This window comes from Perognathus longimembris, chromosome 19 (genome assembly GCF_023159225.1).
Source record: "Perognathus longimembris pacificus isolate PPM17 chromosome 19, ASM2315922v1, whole genome shotgun sequence".
Taxonomy (NCBI): Eukaryota; Metazoa; Chordata; class Mammalia; order Rodentia; family Heteromyidae; genus Perognathus; species Perognathus longimembris.
The window spans coordinates 28,715,964-28,741,364 of record NC_063179.1 but is presented as its reverse complement, the minus strand read 5'-3'; the positions used below and the strand labels follow the sequence as shown (position 1 = coordinate 28,741,364).

Sequence of the window (25,401 nt, the reverse complement as noted above, 5' to 3'; positions counted from 1 at the left end):
AAGTAGTGGACCCAGGCGTTCTCTGGAGGTAGCCAGCATGGGAGCGGTGGCATTAACAAATGCCTTTAGTCCGTGGTGCAGAGGTACTGTGGATTGCATCGTGTTAGGCTTCATCAGCTACCTAATGCAATGTAACTGGGGAGATAAGATAAATCAAAGGGATGACACTATATTAGACTTGAAAGATGAGAGCTCTTCCAAAGTAATTGCACAGTGGATCTTTCAGTGCCATTGACTTAGGGAGGTTATGGAAGTCAAAAGTCTTTGCAACAAATCCCAGTCTTTCAAAAGCTAGGTAACGGGCAAGCAGAGTCATGGTTATTTCTTCCCAATTTCCTAGGAAGTAGAATTCTCCGTTGTCTTTTTTTTTTAATTCATAAAATTTCTTTGTATAACCTCATTAGGCATTTACTGTAAATAAAACAGGAAAACAAAAACCACTTAAGGGTTGGTTGGGTATGTGTAGCTTGGTGGTAGAAAACTACTGGCATAGTGTGTACAAGGATCTGAGTTTAGTCCCAGGCACTGGGAGAAAAAAAAAAACATGTTTAGTGTGCAAATGTATATTAAACAAATAAAATAGAATTTTCTGTTTAATGTTATTTTTGTCTGTTGCTACATTGTTCAGAAAGAAAATACATAAAGCGAATTGAAGTGAGTCATTTCTTATCAAATTTGTGAATGTATTTAAGAAAATGAGTCATTAGTAAACTGTTACCTGAATTTAAGAATTTACATTTATTTTTAACATTTGAAAACTTGATATAACTTGTTCATTGTGTATAAAGGCATCAATTTAATTTAGGAATTCAGAGGTGGAGAAACGTTCTTATTGATTTCTACTGTTTTGTAGCCTACGGTGTGTGAAAGAGAGCTGTGTGTATTTGCTTTTCAAACCCTGGGAGTAATGAACGAGGCTGCTGATGAAATAGCAACTGGAGCTCAGGTACTGGTACCAGTTATTTCCTTTGAAAGATTTGTTCTGGTCTACTAGTGATTTTTGCTTTGCTGTTCTTTGGAGATATTTTTTATGGCTTCTTCTTAAAGATAAACTGGCATTTGGAATTTTTAAAAATAGTTTTTCTCTCTATTTAATGTGTTTTCTCATTTCACAGCTTCCTAAGGGAGAAATTAAATAGACTTTCTTTTATTTAAAAACATAATTGTAATTGTTTCTTACCTGGTGAAGTTGAGCTACCAGAAACCTTGTACATGCTTTATGTGAAATTTATTTGTAAAATTATACTGCCATGAAGTGGAAGTTTTCGAAGTCCTTTTAGAACAGAAGAAAATGGAATGGGAAAAGCATACAATCAAAAGAGAGCATTTAGGTTATATAACAGCACTGTTTATGAAATAGTAAAGAAAATTGTGTATCCTAATCTCCCATGATAAAGTTATTTAGTAAGTATGAAGGGAACAAAGGGCTTGTAACTTTTGTTTTACACACTGTATACAAAAAGTAACCCCAGTTAGCTTAAGGTATTTAAAAAAAAATAGGTACACACTGGAACAAATTAAAACTAGCATGCCTCACCTCAGCAGTACATCAGGTTTCTACCGTTAGGCAGTTTTGGAAATCACAAAAGCACATGGCCTATTTTACATGTTTCCTATTTTTCAGTTGAAAAGTCAATAGTAAATATTACAAAAGAAGTATGAAAAGATTATGTTTACGACAAACAAATTTATATAAGAACTCAAAAACACTGAAAAAGAACATCATGAGGGCCATGTCAGAATAACAGAGAAAAATGAATATAAGTTCACAAAGAATAAGAGGTAGCAAAGGAACATCAGAAAATATTCAGTATTACCATGAGTCAAGGGAAAGTGAAATGTGAAAGGAATTACCAATCTACCACTTATAAACTTCACAAAGACAGAGGAGGAAATACTTTTATTTTTATTTCCACAAGCACTGATGTTTACCACCAGGCCTGTTGGTGGATGATGGTACAATCACTAATTAATGTAGACAGCTTTCTGAAGTAAGCATTAACCTAGTCATTTCACTCATCTACAATGTAGACATCAGTTTGATATTATGAATTATGAATGAAGACATACTGTCATTGTAGAAATTGGACTTAAGGACATGAAAGAAATGATCTCAAAATAATTTTAATAACAATAAAAATGACTTAATAATTTACATAAATAGGTTGAATTGATACCCCTTTATGCAAGGAATTAAAAATAATAAACCTTAAAAGTTCAGTTTTGTATTGCCCCTACATGTAATATTTACAAATTTGTGTATTAAGACCTCTGAGAATCCAGAAAACTAATAACTGCTCTGTATTTAGAACATTTTAAAATATCTTTAACCATGCAGAACATTTTTACTTTAATGTTAAAGCTTCTAGTACTGCTTTTAGGTAATTTTGATAAAAAGTAAAGGACAGAGTATCATCAAAAAAGGAACATTTTCATATGTTATGGTATTTATAGATATGTAAAAATAATGCGCCCTTAAAATTTGTGACTTCTGTTGGATATAAATTTTCCATCAGGCATAGCAATTAAAGCCTAGAAATAGTAAATTATTTATGACAGGGAAAATTAAACCACCCTAATATTAGGACTGTTAAATAGAATAATGAGTGGTGTTTTCTCTGAACAAATTGTTAAATTCTTGAAAATGATTTTTAAATAGAAATTCATTTTCACTGCCTAATGGCTATTATATAGTCCAAGTGCTTAATCTGACTCATTTAGTGATTTAACTCTAAATATCAATATATTAAGATCAGAAAATTCAGGTTATTCGCTCCAAGATAATTTTCTTTCTCTCTTTTTTTTTCCTGCTTCAGTTTGAGAAATTGAAACCCAAATACTGGTAGTATTTCATAAGGGAACCACTTTCTCTAAACAGACAGAAACTGCCCATAGTCTCAGTGTGTCAGTTGGCCATAGCAACTACCAGTGCTCTGAAGAGCTTTGGGATTCAAGACCGCTTTAAGAGATGAGGCCATTCTCTAAAATATATGCAGAACTAAAAAAATTACCTTCTTCCAAAACAAAGCCACAAAGAACCAATAGCCCCCTCATCAAGTGGGCTAAAGACTTACAAAGAGACTTCTCTGATGAGGAAATGAGAATGGGCAAGAGACATATGAAAAAGTGCTCTACGTCACTGGCCATAGAAGAAATGCAAATCAAAACAACATTGAGATTCCATCTCACCCCAGTAGGAATGTCATATATCAAGAAAACTAGGGCTGGGGATATAGCCTAGTGGCAAGAGTGCCTGCCTCGGATACACGAGGCCCTAGGTTCAATTCCCCAGCACCACATATACAGAAAACGGCCAGAAGCGGCGCTGTGGCTCAAGTGGCAGAGTGCTAGCCTTGAGCGGGAAGAAGCCAGGGACAGTGCTCAGGCCCTGAGTCCAAGGCCCAGGACTGGCCAAAAAAAAAAAAAAAAAGAAAAAGAAAACTAACAATAATAGTTGTTGGAGGGGATGTGGCCAAAAGGGAACCCTACTTCATTGTTGGTGGGAATGTAAACTGGTTCAGCCACTCTGGCAAGCAGTATGGAGATTCCTCAGAAGGCTAAATATAGAACTCCCCTATGACCCAGCAGCCCCACTTTTGGGTATCTATCCAAAAGACCACAAACAAAATCACAGTAATGCCACCAGCACAACAATGTTCATCGCAGCACAACAATGTTCATCGCAGCACAATTTGTCATAGCTAGAATCTGGAACCAACCCAGATGCCCCTCCGTAGACGAATTGATCAGGAAAATGTGGTACATATACACAAGGGAATTTTATGCCTCTATCAGAAAGAATGACATTGCCCCATTTGTAAGGAAATGGAAGGACTTGGTAAAAATGATACTAAGTGAAGTGAGCCAGACCCAAAGAAACGTGGACTCTATGGTCTCCCTTATTGGGAATAATTAGTACAGGTTTAGGCAAGTCATAGAAGTACATCACAAGAGCCCAATAGCTATACCCTTATGAACACATAAGATGATGCTAAGTGAAATGAACTCCATGTTATGGAAACAATTATTATATCACAGTTGTAACTACTTTCAACGTCCCATGTGTATCTGTAGCTTCTGTTATTGATGATGTTCTTTTATCACCTTCCTGTGTTTGTACCTACAGTATATCTGTAATCTTATCTGAGTATATTGGAAACCACGTATACTGGTATTAGAAGTAGGAATTTGAAAGGGAATACCAAAATTGAGAGACACGGTTAAAAAAAAAAAAGACAAACAACTACAAAAGCAATACTTGCAAAACTGTTTGGTATAAGTGAACTGAACACCTCAGGGGGCAGGGGAAGGGAAAGGGGGAGGAGAGAGGGGGGTATGAGGGACAAGCTAACAAACATTACAAGAAATGTATCCAATGCCTAATGCATGAAACTGTAACCTCTCTGTACATCAGTTTGATAATAAAAATTTGAAAAAAAAAAAAAGAGATGAGACCATACAGCACAATGTTTGAGATCTAAGCAGCTAGCATTCCAGACCCCTAAATACCCATTCAACCAAAATAGCACCATCTCTCTCCTTATATATTGGGACTTTATTTTAAACAACAACAATAAAGAATCAGTATTACAATGTTTGACCACTCTTGCTCTAAAGTTATAAACCAACCTCTTTATTCAGGTAACAATGCGTTATCTATAGGCTGTTTTTAGAGTTGTTGCCTTTGTCACATGGCTGGACTTTTAATCAGCTGAAAACTGAATTCTTTTTTCCATCTGAAGGACGGAAGATGTTTCACTATCCATGCTACCTGAATACAGATCTAATTCCTTGTAGCACCATACAGGTCCAGAGAAACTGTTAGTTCACAATAGTGCTCAACGACTAAGGCAGAATTAATTTTGGCTAGAGGTAGCATGTATTTGTAAAATTAACAATTAATGATAGCCAAATTTGGTGTAAAGGCGTGAACTCTAGATCTGAGACCTTGCGGGCGCTTCCTGATGCACCTAGGTTAGCACAAGAGGGATGGCTGGTGGGGAACCACTTGGTTATAACTGTCTTCTGTGTGTTTTTCAAGGTGGTAGATCTCCTAGTATCTATGTGTAGGTCTGCATTGGAATCTCCTAGAAAAGTGGTCATTTTTGAGCCATATCCTTCTGTGGTAGACCCCAATGACCCCCAGATGTTGGCCTTCAACCCCAGGGTGAGTAGTAATCCTGGAAAAACTCCACATAGAGTTTCCAATTACAGGATTTGAGATTTTAGTCTCACTGAAAGTCTAGCTCACCAAAGCACATTCCTGATTATTTTAAATTTATTTTATAATTTTTGATATTCTGACTCCTACAGCTCCATTTGAATTGTAAGGGTCACAAGGAGGGGGTGTGCTTTTCATTTCCTTTTTGTTATTTTTCATTTCAACCTCCCTCCTCTTTCTCTTTCCACAACTACCTAAAAGTTAGTGAATGCTGAATTTGTGTTCTTAATAGACTGGCATTTCTTATATAACCATTTTGTTTCTATAACCATTTTATAAACACTTGTGAGGATTAGTCATAATCTTTTTGAAGTAACAATAATTTCAAACTGCATGTGAGCTAAAATTGCCTTAGCCTGTTATTATTTCATTTGTCTTGAATCAGTTTGTAGAAATGTCTCTATACTGTGTCCTTGGAAGCCCTTCACTTTCATTTATTCATGGTGGGGACAGAGCTCATGTTTGCATTATGTAAGAAATAAAGTGTGTATGCTATGTGTATGCTCTTACACACTGTCATCATCACTTGGTAACAATATTCAAATCAAAACTAAATATATAAAAGCAATAGAGAGATTGAAATGGACTATTGTCCAGAAGGATTCTCTATTGACTTCATTGCTTATTGTTTTAGTGGTGAATGCCTGAAACAAAAGCCCCAAATCTTATTTGCATTTCTAGACTTCTCCCCTACCAGTTGAGCACGTTTGTGTCCTTAGATAGGGAATAACACTGTTTACATTGTCCTCCTGGACTGGGTTATAAATCCTGTGTCCTTGAGCCATTTTATTGGAGTCTTTTATGTACATAAAGCAGTTACTGCGTTCACACTGACTGATGGAAAATTCATAATCAGAAATAATATATTTCTCAAGTGCTAGGTAACTTGCAGAGGCTTGTAAGTGAATACCGTTATTTTTTCTCATTATGCAGAAAAAGAACTACGATCGCGTAATGAAAGCACTAGATAGCATAACTTCCATCAGAGAAATGACACAAGTAAGTATGCCGCACACATCAGTTTGCTTGAGTAAAATAGTGTTTTAAGAACAAGAGTGGCCATGTAGTGAAATGTAGAGGTGTTTTTTTTTAATTACTCTGTGGTATGTAATTAGAATCATAAAAATGTGCTGTACTAGGATTTTTAATTAAATTATGCCAGTGTATTAACATGAACACATTGTGATTTTTGGAGTTCAAGTGCATAATTATTGCCTTGCTTTTCTACTCTGTAGATCAGGCAAGAAACTTGAGTACATGGATGTTACAATATTTTAAAGCAAGGCTTTTTATTTGATGGTAAAAATTTCAAATATCATTTTAAGGTTAAAATAAACATACATTCTTTTAGGTATAGATTTTTTTTTTTTTTTTTTTTTTTTTGGCCAGTCCTGGGCCTTGGACTCAGGGCCTGAGCACTGTCCCTGGCTTCTTCCCGCTCAAGGCTAGCACTCTGCCACTTGAGCCACAGCGCCGCTTCTGGCCGTTTTCTGTATATGTGGTGCTGGGGAATCGAACCTAGGGCCTCGTGTATCCGAGGCAGGCACTCTTGCCACTAGGCTATATCCCCAGCCCCTAGGTATAGATTTTGCAAAAAATATTTGGTTATATATAACAGAGAATTTCAAATCATCTTGGAAGATGTATGCTTTGTACTTCTAATCTTTTAGGAGGCTCTTTAATGAATAAGAATCAGGGTTGTTTGTGAAGATCAAATACATCCTTGAGCTGTGAACCAGGACTTGGACAGGCACATAGTACTGACTTTATCAAGACCTTTCCACTACTAAACAATTGAAGAGAGTTTTAAAACCCTCATTGTAAAATGAAAGTAATAATCGAAAGTTGACCTCGTGGATTATGATTATAGCTTGCCTAGGCTGTACTGGGCTTGCATTGCTCTGGGAGCCTGTGAGCATAGACAGACAGTACCTAGCTTATTTCCTTCTCTGGGAGAGGGTAGGAGGGTTCTCCCATCCACACATTCACTTAACTAAAACACTACTGTCTCTCTCCATTGTCATCTATATCTCTAATTGAATGCTCAAAAGAACATGTGTACACTTTTTACTTTGTTTCTTTTATTCATTATTCATATTCTAAGATCATCACTTAACAGACAGTAAATGTTAGACAATGATACATGAGAAGCCTTATATGCCATGATCCCTTCTGATTATTATGTTCATACTTCTATGTACTCAGAAGTCTTTTTCAAACTAGCACTTATTATTTGCTTGAAGAAACTACATGGTTAAGGATATTTTCATTAGGAAAAGTATTGCAGTGTCTTTTTTCACAAAGTTTTGGTCATGCCAAAGACTTTGGTATAGGGTATTTCTATTATACCCTAGACCCAGATCATTCTTGGATTTAAAAATAGCTACCAATTCCGACTCTAGAATCAGCTCTCTTCCAAAAATTGCTTGCTTCCTTTATTCTGGGTCATGTGTAAGCTATTTTAATAGTAGGCAATGCAGATGAAAGAGCATCAGCCTAGGAAGTTAGAGGCCAGAGTTGTCTAACTGACTTAACAGTGATGTGTCCTGTGACCTTGGCAAGTTGCTTGGTTGTTTGGTTTCTGAGTAGCTTCCCTGTCAAGGTAGAAGAGAAATGCTGCAACCTCTTTCAGAGCATGATGTGTCCTGTGACCTTGGCAAGTTGCTTGGTTGTTTGGTTTCTGAGTAGCTTCCCTGTCAAGGTAGAAGAGAAATGCTGCAGCTTCTTTCAGAGCATGCTTCATAGACATCCTGTCAGGTTTTATTGTATCAAATCCTTTCCAATGTATAAACGTAACAGCATACTCATCTGTTTTCTGTAATATTCTACAGATAATTTTAAATTATCATAGAGAAGTTACCTTGTGTTCTGTAAAATGGATAGTTCTTTGAGTAAAGTCCATTGTTTGTTATTGTAGAGAAGAGTTCTTAGGTACATTTTCATCCTGTTTTCTTTTGAGAAGGTCATCAGTTTTCACCAAATATGATCATGGGTAGTAGCTATCCCAGCTTCTGATGCTAGCATTAGAAGTGATCGCTGTCAAAGAGGACATGATAGGATGGATCCTTTTCAAAGTTGACAAGATCACTTTTCAGACTACTGCAGTACTGAGAAAGATGATGCAGCGGAGATGAGGGTGCCAAAGTAAGTAGAGGGAGAAGACAGGAAGCAAAGGGGACTAGAGGGAGTGAAAAAAAATGGAACAAGAAGAAGGGACTGGGGAGAAGGAAATTTACGAGGTTAGGTAAATTGGGTAGATTGTAGGCCTTGTGGCTTGACAGCATTATGTTTTCTTGAGCAATAATAATGAGGCTACGTGTGTGTGTGTGTGTGTGAGAGAGAGAGAGAGAGAGAGACAGAGACAGAGACAGAGATAGAGAGAGACCTTTAGACCTTCAGACCTTTAGGGAAATAGCCTAGCACAGGTAGAAGCCAGGTTAAAATTTGGTCAGGTCAGCAGGCAAGTCCTTTGTAATCAAATGGAAATTCAAAACTAACTCCTGTCTTCTTGGGGTCTATGACTCAGGGTAATTGCTGCTATTCCATGTCAAGGCCACAGATTTTCAATGTTAATTAGATGAATATCATTCAGTCTGATTTTCCTTTTGTAAAAAAGGAAAAAACAATTTTGAAAAAAAATCAAGGACCATAATGCCCTTTTACTTTCAGGCACCATATCTGGAAATCAAGAAGCAGATGGATAAACAGGACCCCCTCGCTCATCCCTTACTGCAATGGTATACATTTTTTTTTAGTTTTTCTCTTAATGCAAACGACATCTTTTTCTACTGTTTCCTTTGGGGGGGAAACAGATCTTTTTTTTTTTTTAATAAACCCTGCAATGCTGCTGTTGTATAAGCCTATAAGACCTAGTGATTAAACAGTTCAGGAGTCCATAATGACTCGCACTTTAATTAAAACTTCTACGTCATGAAGGGAACAAGACACTATCACTTATAATACCAAGGGTATCCAGTGCCATCCACAGCAGTTTGCCTGCAGTCATAAACGATGTGATAAACTAGATTGCTTGTGGAAGGCATTTTGGTTCATTTAATTTCCTAGTTCAGTGAGGACTAAGTGATAAAACTCTTTGAGTCCTCCTTCTTATGGAAAATCTTCTGGAAATATGTTTTGTACATTTTGCTTGCTTCACAAGGACACTGCACATTTGATTCACTCTGCCTAAGTGTTGGAGAAGAGGTACTGGTTCAGAATAAGCGTGGGGCCAGCCACAGCAGGAGTCCAGCCTGGATATAGTGAGCGGGGCTGCCAGAAGGACAGGTGTCTCCAGAACTCCCCTTGCTGTGCTGCCAGGTTCAGATCATTTGTCCTCCCTCCTTCAGAAAGGCTGCTTTGTGTTTCCTACTTGTGAAAAGAGATTACTTTGAAAACTCAAAGAACTGGAATTTATCACTAATTATTACGAAGTTTTAAAGAAAATGTAAGGATTATTAAAGACTGGCCTAGACAAACATTTCTTCCAACAGACATCTCTGAGGTGTTAAGAAACAAATGTGGACAAAGGAGAAAGAATCCAGACTTTTCAAGATTCTTCTCACTGCTCATTTAGTTGAAATTCTGGACTACACATTTAGTTTATTCTTGACACCAGGACAACATTGAGAGCTAGAATCCTGCCTTCTTCATTTTTGTTACAATCTGTTATCACACTTCTATCAGATTAAGAAATACAGCACTACTATTTTCATAACTTTTGAAATTTTCTCATTATCATATTCAAAACTTAAACCAAAACTGAAGTATCTAATAAATTCTTTTTCTTCTGATGTTGGCCTACTTGTTAATTTTCACTTACTTACCATCATTCCTTACAGCTTGCTAGTCAGCTCCAAAGACAGTTGACTGCATTATTCTGAAACTTCCCATAGTTACTTTGGTTTACATACTAGAAAACATGAAAAAGTTGATTGTTTCAGATTCCTGATTTCATTTTAAAAACTCAGTGTCTTAGAAAAAAACCAAAAACCCTCCATGTCTTAAGTATCTTGGCTTGTAAACATAAACCACTTTATACATCTGCTCAAAGAGATCCTCAAATATGTATATTTAAATGACATGCATAAGAACTCATTCTCAACATAAGCAGTCAGCTTCTTATGCTTTATCATTATCTTAAAGTACCAAGTATGTAGAAGTGTTCCTTTTACTGATATGTGAAGGAAGGCTTGTGCATTAAATTAAGGAATCCTTTCCCCATGTGACTTCTCAGATTACAGCATCTTCCTTGTTACATAAGCATTTTAAATTATTTGAGGAAGCAAACAAAATCTATGCCCTTAGATGAGACTGCTACCGAATTTCATTCATGGCACACTCAAAATACATTTCAATCCCTTGTTCACCAAGAAGAAAAATAATTTCAATATTTATTTAATATATTAAATCATATTTTTGTGACTGATTGATCTGTTCAATTCTAGGGTTATTTCAAGTAATAGGTCACATATTGTGAAACTGCCAGTTAACAGGGTAAGTTGTTTGCTCACACTCTGGTTGGGTTGGGGAGGCTGGGGAGGAGGTGGGAAACTGACCTTGACCTTCAGGGTAAAGCAGACCTAGATGAAGGCTAATTCTTCCGTAGGAAGTTGCCCTTTGTGCACCAGCTCCAAATCTTTCTAAGGTAGCAAATTCAAACCCAGGCTGCAACCTTGGTCTTTTAAATAAATAAAAAATATAAAAGTGAGGTAATTTAGTCATTCCACAAGTGACAGCAAAGTATTATCTAGGGACAGATCAGAATTTTGTCACTTGTGCACCTTTCCACATCAGAAAACATTGTTTCCAAATACTTTGTCAGCCTAATATGTTTAAAAATATTGATTACAAAAAAATAATGGGCTGTGATTTCAGTTATCTTCTGCCCCTCTAAGTAAAATCTAAAACTTTTAGAGACTATAAATCTCAAGTGTGAGATTTCTATGATTATATTTTTGTGTAAGTTATTCTGGAGAAACAATTAGGAAAATTTGTCAAACAATTAATTTAAAAGGTTCTGCTTTATTTCCATGAACAAAGGGGAAAGTTATGTTCCAAAGTAGATAATTCATAATTTTATGAACACATGCAAATAAAGCATAATTAATTTTTTCATCTTGAAATAATATTTCTGTGTAGCAAATGCCAGAATATTTCCTTCAACAGCTAGTGTACACCAAGGAAATTCTAACATCTTAAAAAAAGGTAACTGAGAAAACAGACCAGTCTGAATGTGATTTGTCTTTCTGTTGTTTCTCTTTAGCCTGCAGAATTATCCTTCATTTCAGAAACTCATGAAGTAATTCATCATTTATGCAGGGTTTTTAAAATAGAGCTTATAAGTAAGCCTTAACATGTCATTAACTCTTAAGTTAACATTATACCATTCTTAAATCAGTAAAATTCACCCTCCTGTTTAAGTTAAACATTGATGTTGTCGTCTGTCATTGTTTTAACTGACAGCAATTGAAGTTTATGCATACTCCGCATCAGTTCCTCCTTCTTAGCAGTCCACCAGCCAAAGAATCGAACTTCAGAGCTGCTAAAAAACTCTTTGGGAGCACTTTTGCATTTCAGTGAGTATGACTTGATGTTGATGGGCTAGGTTTCTCCAGATCTTCCAGAAATGCACTAGGAAAGAAACTTGCTTATTTTCAGTAATTGGAGCGTTTCCTTTGAATAGTCCCTTTGCATAATGCTTGAATTGGAAACTCAGAACTCTCAACAGCATCATGACCTACTGTACTGTGACCAGTTTGAAAGATGAATGACTTTTCAAGGTTGCCTTTCTTTCTCTCCTTTTTTCACTTTTCTTATAGTGGCTCACACATCGAAAACTGGCACTCCATCTTGAGGAATGGCTTGGTTGTTGCCTCTAATACACGTCTTCAGGTAAAGTTTTCGAATGCTTCAGCAACACCTCATTAGTTTTCAGTACTGAGCAACCTTGCTAACATGTTTTTACTTGCATAAGGAGAAACAAATGAGCTTTAAAACATTTAATGTCATCTCTAATAGGAACTGTGCATTGTCACAAAATACTTGAAGATATATTAATCTATACATAATAAAAGAAAAAGAAAGGCAATTCCCTTGAGAGAACAGAGTTCCACTTTGAACACAAAATAAAACCCTATGTACATTGTATCCTTGATTCCAGAATTCAGCCTTTGAGTACTTGTCTGAGTGTGAATCTTTTTAGAGGAGAAATTTGATTAAGAAGCAAAGAGGAGATGGGATACCAACGAACCCCCGACACTAGCTTCTTAGCCTTCTGGCTAGTACGCAGCATTCACTGCTATTTCGACTATAGCCCTCATCTGTATTCATGACCTTCCTTTCACACATCCCATTTCGCTCTCATACAGCTGATTTTTTCATCTGACAACGTAAGGACATCTGGAAATGAGAAGCTCAACACATTCACCTGAGCTAGATGTCACAGTACAAGGAAAAGATGCAATTAAATGTAAATGCTCAGAAATACATATTGACTTGATATTCAAAAGGACACAGAGATGATAAGAATTGTTATTGTTTTAAGTACTTTTCTTAGGCCTGCTGAAGGTTTTTCAAAAACAAAACTCCATATAAGTAGAAAGCTTTAGAAGAGTAATCCAGAAGCCAGAGAAGGTTATATAGTAAATGTCTGACTAGATGCTTGTATATATTAGCATGTGAATCTTAGTCAAAATTCACCTCCCATGTATTTTACCCATTTTAATGTTTTTCTTGTTTAATTCTTTTAAAAAATATTATCTTTTAGTTGTACAAATTGCCATCCAACAAAACAGTTTATTATGAATACAGTGCATTGTATTGATCAATGTCATCCTTTCAACATTCTCTCCCACCCCTTTTAACCCACCTTTTCCTTTTCTTAATTATTAAGATATCTTTGATTTTTTTCTTGCCATTTAACAAAGCAGTTTATGTATATAATGCATTCTGCTCTGTCATCTCTTCAACGTTTTCACTCCCTTTGATCTACAATCAATTCTTAACTGCAATCTCCTCCTTCCCCCTCCTTCATTTGTCTATCCAACTCCCCTTGGCCCCACATCTCCTCTTGCATGTTCTCATTTCCTGTTACTTATTTTGTTAGGCCTTGACATAGTTTTTCTAAAGAATCATACTATTTAAGCCCTTCATAGAGTCTGTTATACTATAGTTAATTAATTTGTAACTGTTTTCATGTACCACCCAGTGTATTTAACCAGGTTTGTTTTGAGAATTTTTAAAGGGATTCAAATAAAAACTAGCTAGCTTACCTTATAGTAAGTGATTCTTTTTAAAAAATTATTATTTATTTATTGTCAAAGTGATGTACATGGGGTTACAGTTTCATACGTAAGGCAGCGGGTACATTTCTTGTACAATTTGTTACGTCCTCCCTCATTTCTGCCCTTTCCCCTCCTCCTTTCCCTCTCCTCCCATGAGTTGTTCAGTTGGTTTGCACCAAATGGTTTTTTAAGTATTGCTTTTGGAGTCGTTTGTCTTTTTATCCTTTGTCTCTTGATTTTGACATTCCCTTTCCCTTCCCTAGTTCTAATACCAGTATATACATTAGGTACTCAGATGAGATACAGTGATAGCACGGGGCAGTGATTCTTTATCACTGATGGGGGATGGGATAGAAAACATTTCAAGATTCTTTTCCCTCTGGCTATCATTGTTCATGCAACAACTTCCTCTGCATTTTCACCACAAGGCTATTAGTAGTATTTTCAAATTAGATGTTGACATAAGAGAGCTATCATTTTTTTAAAGACTTCGTGTTTCAACATAAAACTACCTACTTTCTGTAAGTATTGAGATTTACCCAATTGACTCACTTCCTTCTTTCTCACATCTTCCTGTTTAGCTCCATGGTGCCATGTATGGAAGTGGAATCTATCTTAGTCCAATGTCAAGCATATCATTTGGTTACTCAGGTAATCTTGTCATTTCATTTCTAATTTCAGTTTTATTAGATTCTTATTCTTTTACAGTTATATACTCTGGACAACATTTTCTATCAATGATAATAGTTAACATTAGTACTACTAATAATTGATAAGTCTGAAGCCTTATAAGGTCTATTTTTATCAAATTTGTTCAATATAAGAAGTATAAACAAAGCTCATTTGAAAAACATCTTGCTAATATATGATTGTAGGAAAAATGCTTTGGAATAAATTACAACATGTACTAAGAGGTAAATTGAACCTGTTGACTCCAAGGTGTAAGAAGAATGATCACTAAATTATTAGCATTGATGATTCTTTAGTACTACCAGAGAGAGAAAAGAAAGGACACAAATTACAATTATAAACATAGCAAATAAACACATCCCTCCTTTCCTACATAGTAAATAAACACTTCCTTTCCTACAACCATCATATTTGGTATTTTTTTACTTCATGCTTTCAGATGTTTTCATATTCCTGTCTCAGCATATGTAGTTGATATTGCCTTGTGCTATGTGTGTATGTATGTGCACATGTGTATGTACACATAAAGCATTAGTAAAAGAGTGGCAAGTCGCATTGGTGCAAAACATGAAGATTTAAAAATACTGTTACAGTGGTTCTTTGAAATACAGAATACTAAACAAATGCAAAGAAAATAAATGCCAATAAGTATAAGATAGACAATGGAATAACACTATTTAAAGAAAAATAGTTCAGATTCTACCCACAAAAAAAGCAGTACAAATAAAAATACACAGATAGTAAAAACTCAACATGTCATTAAATTCTGTAATTTTTCTCTTTCTTAATCTCCTCTCCAAACTGCTTTGGCTCACAGAAAGGATAGAGAATTGTATAAAACTTTTGTCTCTGTGTGTACATTTGTCTGGGGAGGCTTTTGTCAAAATCTCTAAGGCCTCTTGATTTGGAAAATTTTGAGACTCTGGGCAAGGGGTGGAACTTGGCAGCAAAACACTTGTCTGCCTTATATGAGGCCCTGGGTTCTAGCCCAGAACTGGGGCTGTGAGTCAGATTCTCGACAGAAAGATGAAATAGCTTCTGTACTTTGTTTTGAGGACAGAGAATGCAGAGCTTATGGGGTTGGATGGTGCCTGCATTGAGTGCCTTTTGTATTTCTCTCAGACCTACATGTCTAACATGCTGGGCCTGTTCCCACCCATTTGTGGCACCTTTTGGGAAATGCCCAACTTGGAGAGAGCTAGATAAACACATCTTGTAAGTTAGCAAATAGACTTTTCAGTAAGCCATTTAGTCAAAAGTATCTCAACTTCTGATTTGTTAGTAAGGGAACACTTTCTAGCATGGATTCAAGTCCATTCTAAGACAAATTTAAACTGTTTACTTTTCTAAAATCTTTTATTTTAAGACATGATGGCATTAAGAATAAGCTTAGACTTCCAACTATTATAGACAAAAGAACATGTATAATTTTCCTGGTTAGAAGAAATTGTGAATTCTACATAGGTGTGTGTGTGTGTGTGTGTGTGTGTGTGTGTGTGTGTGACTATATGTATGATTTTCAAGGTTGCAGTGTGGTATATTTTTCTATCATTGTTTGTATTTCTCACTCCTTATCACACCTCTTTAAAAGTTGGATATAAAGAGGAGAGAAATCTTTTGAAGACAAAATTCTAAGGATTTTCTAATGAGTTTGGTTCAGAACAGTGTTCTGTCAGTGCAAAGAAAAGACAAACAGGTTGCTAGCTCCCACCACTTTCTGGACCTCCCCAACTCCCTGACCATTCACAGCAGTTCCTGGGATGCAGCGTTGGTTCCTTCAGAGCCCCTTGTGAGCCTCTGACCTGAGAGGAGGGGACCACTCCACACACAAAAATTTATCAGATAGATTGTACTTCCAGTTGTACCAATCAGCTTTGTCCCTAAATTATTCTTTTGCTGATGTTTCCAGGGATGAACAAGAAGCAGAAGATGTCAGCCAAGGACGAGCCAGCTTCGAGCAGTAAAAGCAGCACTGCATCCCAGGTGTTATAGCCACTCAAGTGACTGCATATGATTAGGGAACCATGGCCTCATTAGCCGACAGGACTTCAATAAATATCCAGGCTTATTAAGTCTGCAGAGCGGTTTTCAGTGGTCATTACTCATAAAGGAATAGAACTTACCCCAAAATGCAATAACTTTATTCTCTCTATGCAATAATTATGTAAGACATTTACTCATCTCATACTGTAATAGCAGAGTCTCTCCTGAACATTAGAGGACTTTGGGGACTGAAAAATAGATAAATATACCCAATCTCTATGATACCACATTCTACATAGAAATTTCAAACAAATTCAAAGCACACTGAGATGGAAGGCTAGATCATGAAGAAAAGCATGCCAAGGGATAGGGTTGCCCTAAGCTCACAGGTGTAAGGCAGAGCTGGAGGGAATGTTGAATGGGTTGACATTTGAGTAAAGCCCTGTGGATAGTGTGCACATAAGCCTTGTGGTCCCTAGGAGAAAGAAACATTCTGGGCAGTTATGAGTGAGTACAGGTTCCATGCTCTTTCAGAGAAAGCTAGGATATGCCGGGCAAATAAAACCATCTGATGAATAATGTAAGCCATGGCTTTGCTTTGTAAGAGATGATTTTAAGCAGTTGGGTGATCTGGAAGGATTGATTTTAATGTTTTTAAAAGATCATACAAATCCAGTTTTGTTTACCTTGAAATAACTAGACTTTGATTACAAATAAGTTTGAGCTCTGGTTTTGTGTTGTGAGACTACTGAACCCTAATTCAGCATTCCTTTAGCTCACTCGTCTTGAAAAGAATTTTAAAATGGTTGTAATAATTTATATAGAAATTAAGTGGTACAACAAAATAGCTAGAAATTAAGTACAAGGATATTAATGTTAGCCTACATAGACAAGCTTTTTTCTCCTGAAGCTATCTAAGTGATTATTCTTTTTTAATGATGAAAAATCTTTCCCTTAGGCCACTCTCTCAGTTTTTACTTGTAATCTTTCAATTGTTTGTGATTTAGTCACAGAGAAAAGGACAACAATCCCAATTCCTACAAAGTCGTAACTTGAAATGCATCGCCTTATGTGAAGGTAAGTTCATGGTATTAGTTCTATCTTATCTGCACTTAAGAATTCAATTATGTTTGCAGAGTTGTCATTATGGAATAGTGAAAGCATTATTCCTTAAGACCATCTCAAAGGGGGCACAAATGGAAAATGAGTACAATTGAGGTCATGAAGGTTAAAACCAAATTGCACAATTGGCAAGAATTCAGACAGTGCTGTATTTTATTGCTGGCAGATATTTCAGAATGGTCATGCTTATAGTTCCTCTTTAAGTTAGGATTTGAATATATTATATAATGAAAATCTTTTTAAAAATGGACTGAGCACTGAGAAGATAACTCAGTATGTCTTTCTGTTCCTATGCTGAAATTATTATTTCATTCTGAACTTAGGACAGAAAAATTGATAGGTGATTTGCCAGGCCATAATACTTTTCTTTGTTCTTGTTTTAAAATTTCACTGGCCAAAAATTCACTTTATTTTTCTTGTGGTAGATGTTTTCCCTAGCTACCATCAACTATCTTGATATAACTACCAACATTTTGTAGTTACGTAGGGAGCTAGGTTTCTATGTATATAGTTCTAAAGTCAAGACCCATTTTATAATATTGAAATGAGTCTTCACTGTTACTATACCAATTAGTATTCCCAACATAAAGGTGAATGGTTTTTCCTTTTATTTTGTGTACCTGATAAGGTTAAACATTGTTGGCATATTCATCTACATATATACTTTTGCTTTTGGAATAGAGGAATATGGAGTTATTTGAACTCCTTTAGAATAAGTTAGTCCTTTGACATTTATCTTCTACTCACAGTGATCACCTCGCCTGACCTGCACAAACATGGAGAGATATGGGTTGTCCCAAACACAGACCATGTCTGCACACGATTCTTTTTTGTGTAAGTGTAAATGCTGAAATTTGCATGTTCCTGTCTTCTTCACAAATTGCAGCTATAATTATGTGTTATTATTTGGTCACTTTAGCTTCCAAATTATTTTAAAAACAGTACCTATGTTTATTGTCAAAATAATGACTTTATTTCCATAAGCTCAGTGAGAAGAGAATGATGGTTAAATGCTATTGACTTAGAATCAAAACACCTCTAACTCTTTTTACCATCTATATAGACTTTAATAATAAATAAAAATATTTTGGAACTGAAAATGAACATAATTAATCAACAGGATTGCCTACAAAAGATGGATCTAGATTGCATGCAATATATGTTGAGGTATGCAGTTTATGCTATGTTATTTCTTGTTAGAAAAGCTGTATGAAAATATAATATTCCTGAATAAAGTATGCAATAGGTAAGTCTGATTTTTACAACACTCTTGACTCTCAGCCCTTTTCCTCTAGCTGTTCCCACCTTATCCATGCCCTTGGTACAGAAAGCACTTCAGGGAGGAGTGGAGTGAAAAGATGATATGGTTTGTTTTTATAAACCATGTCAACTGACAGCATGAAAATTGCTACACTCTACCAGATGTGTTCAGTAGCCTGTGTGCTCAGAATTTGATTCACTGGGTTGTTGACAGGTTGTTCACAATGAAACTTTGATAAACTCCTTGAAACCAAGGAGCTTTAATCTTTTTTTTTTTTTTTTTTTTTTTTTTTTTTGGCCAGTCCTGGGCCTTGGACTCAGGGCCTGAGCACCATCCCTGGCTTCTTCCCACTCAAGGCTAGCACTCTGCCACCTGAGCCACAGCGCCCCTTCTGGCCGTTTTCCATATATGTGGTGCTGGGGATTCGAACTGAGAGCTTCATGTGTAGGAGGCAAGCACTCTTGCCACTAGGCCATATTCCCAGCCCCCCCAAGGAGCTTTAGCTGCTATGCAGTCTGTGACTTTATAATATTTATTGGATGTAGACTTCTTTCCTAATGGTGATATAGTAGTTAATGTGCTAGAAAGAATTTTGGTTTGGACCGATTTGAGTCTCAGCTTGATTGAAACTGATAAAGTAAAAAAAAAAAAAGTTAACCTAAAACTTCAATGGTAAAATGAAAATAATATGCCTACTTGTATTCGTCAGAATCCCAGTAGCAAACAGGAGAAAACACAGAAATGGGCTTTTATCATTTATGATTAAATTATTTCCAGAGTCAACCACAGGTCTAGTACAATAACCTGAATCTAGTAGCACATGAGACTATATTACATCTTCAAGTCCAAAGGACTGAAATAAAAGGAATCTTGCTGAAGTCTTTTCTGGCCAAACACTACCAGGGTAGGAGGGAATGCAACAAGTTCTGTTATAAGCAAAGATGGAATCTGTGAAGATCAGAATGACCATGTGTGGAAGAATGAAGGCAGAGAAGAGCTCTACAATCAGTCCTTATATACTACCTCTTAAAATATTTATGAAGATTAATTTAGCATGATGCAGGTCTTACCAAAGAGCTCATAAACTATTTTTTAAATCTCTTCTGTCTTGGCTATCTTGATTTTCACCTACCGTTAGCTGGGCTCATGCCTGTAAGGCTGAGATTTGAGGATCATAATTCAAAGCCAGCCCAGGAAGGAAAGTCTGTGAGACTCTTTATCTCCAATTAACCACCAGAAACCTGGAGGTGGTGCTGTGGCTCAAAGTGGTAGAGCACTAGCCTTGAGCAAAAGAGCTCAGGGACACACCCAGGCCCTCAAGGTCCAGCCCCACAACTAAGACAAAAAAAAAAAAAAAGCATGGCCTTTTACAAAGAAATACTCCATCACAAAATTGATTGAGCGAATAACCATGGGATTATGTCTAAATAATAATCCCAGGGTCCTTTCATCTAATTCTTTTGTTTCCTGAAAAAATTCAAATTTATTTACCAAAATAAGTAACTTTACACATTTAAGTAGATAGTACATTTTAATATTATTTCTTGTGAAATTTGATATTAATTATATGGAACATATCTGTTATAGCATATATGTGTAGGATTGTGCTTATTACAGAAGATTTCTGTTTTGGTCAGGGCTAAAATGTGAAAACAGCGTGAGGAACATAAAAAACATTTTTTGTACACTCAGCTTCTTTCAAAATAATACAAAGGAGAAAAGAATATGATAATTTTCATTATTATATAAACACAAATGAGATTTCATTCTTTTTGTCAGTTCCCTCAGGAAAGAAGACATTCATTAAGGAAAACCGATAAAAATCCAAAACACATCAAAGGGAGAATCCATTCACCAATTAATGTACATTCTAATTACAGCTATCAATTTATTGTGTTATAAAAGATATTATCACAGATTTTTGGTTGTGTGCCTCCTTGTGAATGTAGCATCTAGAAAGATAATTAACTGATGAGAATGAAGTGCATTATTAGGCAGAAACTCAACTTTTTTCTTTTTTTACATTACATTATCTTTGCTGTTAGAAGCTTTGCCTGATGACTAAGACAGGAATTAATGTGTTTTTCTTTTTCATCTGTTATGGGTGAAAATACTGAAAATTAACTTCCATGCCTGTTGGATTTCTCAGAACTAAAGAGAGAATAAGATAGTCATTACATTCTTTAAAACAGCTGAATAACACCAAATAACAGAAAAATTAAGAGAAGAATTTCAGGGAGCAGACTAGTATATCAGAATATATTCAAAATAAAGTTTATAGGAAGATACACAAGGAAAAAGTAAGGAGAAGTTTGAATGAAATCATATTGTGGAATTCCAGAATGAATAAACTATAAATGCCCTGGCAAAATGTTCAGATGTTATTAACAGATTTCAGCCAGCATCTAGTATCTAGGAAATGTTAGTAAAGTTTATTGCATTACTAATCTTGAGACACATGAGTGCAAGGACATTGAGACCCATGTGTAGAAATAAGAAAGCTATTTTCAAAGCCAGGGTCTCGTGGTTCATGCCTGCAATCCTAGCTAATCAAAAGGCTGAGATCTGAGGATCAAGGTTTGAAGCCAGACCTGGCAGAAAAATACATGAGACTCTTATCTCCAGTAAACTACTGAGAAAAGGCTGGATGTAGTACTGTGGCTCAAGTGGTAGAGAGCTGCCCTTGAGTAAAAGAAGCTTAAGACAGCACTCAGGCCCCGAGTTCAAGCCCCAGAACAGGCAAAACAACGACAACAAAGGGATGTGCACAACAGTATAGTTATTGCATTCTTGTCACACAGAAAGAAAATGTTGGGGCTGGGAATATGGCATAGTGGTAAAGCGCTTGCCTCAGGAAACCCTGGGTTCGATTCCTCAGTACCACGTATATAGAAAAATCCGGAAGTGGCGCTGTAGTTCAAGTGGTAGAGTGCTAGCCTTGAGCAAAAAGAAGCTAGGGACAGTACTCAGGCCCTAAGTCCAAGCCCCAGGACTGGCAAAAAAAAAAAAAAGAAGAAGAAAATGTCATTTTATAGCAGTGAAGTGGTGGAGAATGTCTTAGGAACTAGAAATGAAAACTGTTATCAATATTTGTCATAATTTGTTTAAAATAATAAAATTCAAGATTGATGACTTGGCCAGATGATAAAATTTGTTTAACTAGGTACCTGGGCTTGTCAGTGCTTCAATCACACCCCAGTGAATGAGACAGCTCTTAGGATGTGGAGAAGCCTATCATGCTGCTGCCTGGAAACCAAAGCAAGGCTCAGAACCACTAAGTTTGAGTATCCAGCCTACTTGACGGGACAGCATACAAGTTGAGGGCTTTCATGTTTGCTTCCTTGATTTAGAGACCATGAATTGTTCACATATATTGGTCATTAAATAAATATAAATATCCTATATTTACCTTTGTCAATTTTTTTTGAAAACTCACAAATTTAAGAACCCAAGACATTCCATCTGCAGAAAATAGGACTAAGCATTTTTAGGTCCTTGAGTCAAAAGGTCACAGTGTTAAATACATTTTAGGCATCCCTATCCAAAAATTCATTTTTTAAGGTATAGTTCAAACACCACCTTTTCTACAAAACTGTGAAAAAGTTACTTCTTGCTGTTTACTAGTGGCTTGTGCCTATAGTCCTGCTTACCCAGTAGGCTGAGATCTGAGAATCACAATTCAAAGCCAGTCCAGGCAGACAAATCCAAGACTCTTACCTCCAGTTTACCATACTAAAGCCAAAGATGGAGGTGTGGCTATAGTGGTAAGAATACCAGCCTTGAGTGGAAAAGAAAGAAGCAAGAGTGTGAGGACTTGAGTTCAATTAATGGTATGTGCGCACACATACACACAGAATAAGCTGTTTTATGTAGGAATGTTTGGTCTGTAAGTGCATGGCAAAACTTTCACTTAAAATTTAGTTGAGTTACCTTTCACAAGACTAATTCTCTGTATCATTCTTTCTGATGGATGAGTAGAATTCTATTGTGTGTACATATATATACATATATGTATATATATATATATATATCACATTTTCTTGAGTCATTCATCCATTAAGGGGCATCTGGGCTGATTCCATATCTTGGTTATGGTAAATAATACTCTAATGAACATGGTTGTGCTGGCAGCTTTAGTGTGGCCTGTTTGTGCTCTATAGGATAAATGCCCAGGAGTGGATTTACTAGGTCATAGGGTAGCTCTATGTTTAGCTCTTCATACTCCTTCCCACAGTGGTTGAATAAGCTTATATTTCAGCATAATAGATTTCTGTTTTGGTCGTATGTACACCGGCATTTGTTATTGTTTGTTTTATTGATAATGGCCATTCTAACTGAGGTGAGATGGAATCACAGTGTTGTTTTGATTTATGTTTCCATTATAACCAGAGATGTTAAGTATTTCTTCATGTGTCTCTTAGGCCATTATTACTTCTTCTTGGAAAAATTATGTTACGTGAAGTAAGCCAGACTCAGAGAAAAACATAAGTTTCTCTCATTTGTAGTAGCTAGAATGTGTTTATAAACCTAAAGTAAACACTGGTTGGTAAGAAAAGGGTTGCAAATGAATTAATTGAAATGTAATATACTCTATGGAGAGCTCACATAGTATCATTCTTTAAAAAGACTAAGTCAAAGACTTGCATAAGGGAAGGTTGTGGCTGAGGAGAGAGGGGTAGAACAATGGGGGGGGAAGTGGAGAGAATATTGGGAAGAATTCATTGTATACACTACAGAATTGAGAAGAAAGGGAAGAGGTGTGTCACAGGGGGTGAAAATGTTGAAGTGATGACACAGATCAAGATGTACTATAACTATATAAACTGCTTTTTGTTGAATGGCAAAAATTCAATACATAAAATTATGAAAAAGTGAGAGAAGGGGTGGGTTGGACAGAATGGATGAGAATGTTGGTTAAACAGGGCCACATTGATCAAGATACACTGTATTTATAAACTGCTTTTATTGAATAGTAACTCCTTTGTACAGCTACTTAAAGATAATAAAAATACTCAGAAAAAAAGAAAAGACTAATTCTCAAAGGGAAGACTCCTGCTTGTTTCTCTACCCTGTTCCTGCAGCACTTTTCTCTGTACCCCCTGGCTATCTGCATGTTGGAAAACCCTTCGTTAATGAGGAAAACCAAGACAAAAAGAGAAAAATAGTTAAGATTTATACTTAGCTTTTACTGAGGTCCAAACAAAGTCTTAAGTGTATCTGACATATCAGATAAAAGAAAAAAAAATAAAGAAAGATATTATGACCAATAAATGAAGTAAGAACATTTGAATTGAGCATTTGCAAAAGTAAATAACATTGTGTTGCAAACATCAGAGGCAACTTATTTACAAAATGAAGCAATCATGCTGTTTATACCACATTATACGTTTCCTAATCAGACTCTTCTGTTAGTAAGTAAAAACATAATGTTTTACAATTTACTAAAAACCCACCTGAACAGATTTAAAAGCAGCTAAAGTTTTTGCCCAAGTTGTTTCTTAAAAACAACTGTTTTTCCTACTGTGATGCAATCTAAGTTGTCCAAATTCTGTCCATCTCACAATTCAGGTTTTACCTATTTTCTCTTTTTTATTTTTCCCTTTGCAGTCCCAGTACATGCACATGGTTAGGCAAGCTTTCTGTCACTAAGCTGTGTATCACACACAATCTTTTTCTTGATGGCTTTCCTGCCTTTGCAATCAGAAATCTCATCAGTCTTCCTGAGTTTTACTCAGATTTTGTACTTTCCCAGGTAGCTTTGCTCCTGTCATTACTTTATTACTCTTTCTCTCCTGGTGAAAAAAATGTAAAATTTGTCTAAGCATGAGGACCCTGCTTGGTGATGTGTGCAGAAGTACTTAGATGACAACAGTAACAAAAGACTGAATGACCTCATTTAATGGAAGATAATATCCATAGATTTGGAAATAGATAATAATATGCTTATTATGTCAGGTTTATTATCAACTTTGGACCAGAGACTCTGTATATAGAATATAGTGAATTTCTAGGTTCCTTATTTAGGGAGACAAACAAATTTATGTGTGCCTATCTCATAACTCCCAAAGATGTGTTTTCAGTCTGAGAATAAATATGTTGACATCTTCAAAACTTTCTATCTATGAAATTTCCTAATGGCCCTGAGATTTCTAAATGGCTAAATCACTTCTGTCATTTTTGTTTCCTCTCTAATATTTTTGAACAAATTTTCTTCTTTTTTTTTAAATTAAAATGCTAGTGTCTTTTTGTATAGTACTCCTTTTGTACACTCCTAGGTATAAGGTTTTCTTCAGACATTTTAGTTCTCCTACAAACAACTCAGTTAAGTTCATCCTTTCTCTATATAACACTTGTTCAATTTTTTAAAAAATTTTTTGCTTTCTGAACAAATGGTCTGTCATATTAACAGTTGTGCATAAGTTGTGAAGTATTCTGTGTATAGTATGATTTTTAAAAACTGTGCAAATAGTAGCTCATAATTCTAAGAATTCTGAGTTGACAAAATCAATCAATAGGGTTTTTAAATTATCATATATGCTGTGTGGTTAAAAGATGTCTTTGGTCGTGTGTGTGTGTATGTGTGTGTGTGTGTGTGTGTGTGTGTGTGTGTGTGTGTGACTGGAAGTTGAACTCAGGACTCTACCAAACTGATCCTTTGGTAAAATTTTCCTTCAAGTCACAAGGTTGTACGTTTGGGTGTGTATGTCACTGCCATTAGGAAAATATGTATTTTCTTCAGTAATTTTCAAACTCTAGTCTCTATTTCTACCTGTCTTTCTTGTTCTTATGGCTTGGTTTTGTGCTATTCTTTAAAGTATGATAGTAAGACTCATCTCTTCTCC

The 25,401-nt window shown here is 35.9% G+C and overlaps 1 protein-coding gene across 1 annotated transcript in view; it reads left to right on the top strand.

The window, feature by feature from the left end:
- Positions 1 to 25,401, top strand: part of Parp8 (poly(ADP-ribose) polymerase family member 8) — a 176,584-nt gene that overhangs the window by 147,288 nt on the left and 3,895 nt on the right. The window contains exons 16-26 of the mRNA XM_048368065.1: positions 854 to 946; positions 5,042 to 5,167; positions 6,155 to 6,220; positions 8,891 to 8,958; positions 10,666 to 10,714; positions 11,684 to 11,796; positions 12,040 to 12,112; positions 14,085 to 14,154; positions 16,103 to 16,176; positions 17,184 to 17,253; positions 18,048 to 18,132. Of these exons, the coding sequence (XP_048224022.1) occupies positions 854 to 946; positions 5,042 to 5,167; positions 6,155 to 6,220; positions 8,891 to 8,958; positions 10,666 to 10,714; positions 11,684 to 11,796; positions 12,040 to 12,112; positions 14,085 to 14,154; positions 16,103 to 16,176; positions 17,184 to 17,253; positions 18,048 to 18,132 (887 nt within the window). The remainder of the gene's footprint in view (positions 1 to 853; positions 947 to 5,041; positions 5,168 to 6,154; positions 6,221 to 8,890; positions 8,959 to 10,665; positions 10,715 to 11,683; positions 11,797 to 12,039; positions 12,113 to 14,084; positions 14,155 to 16,102; positions 16,177 to 17,183; positions 17,254 to 18,047; positions 18,133 to 25,401) is intronic.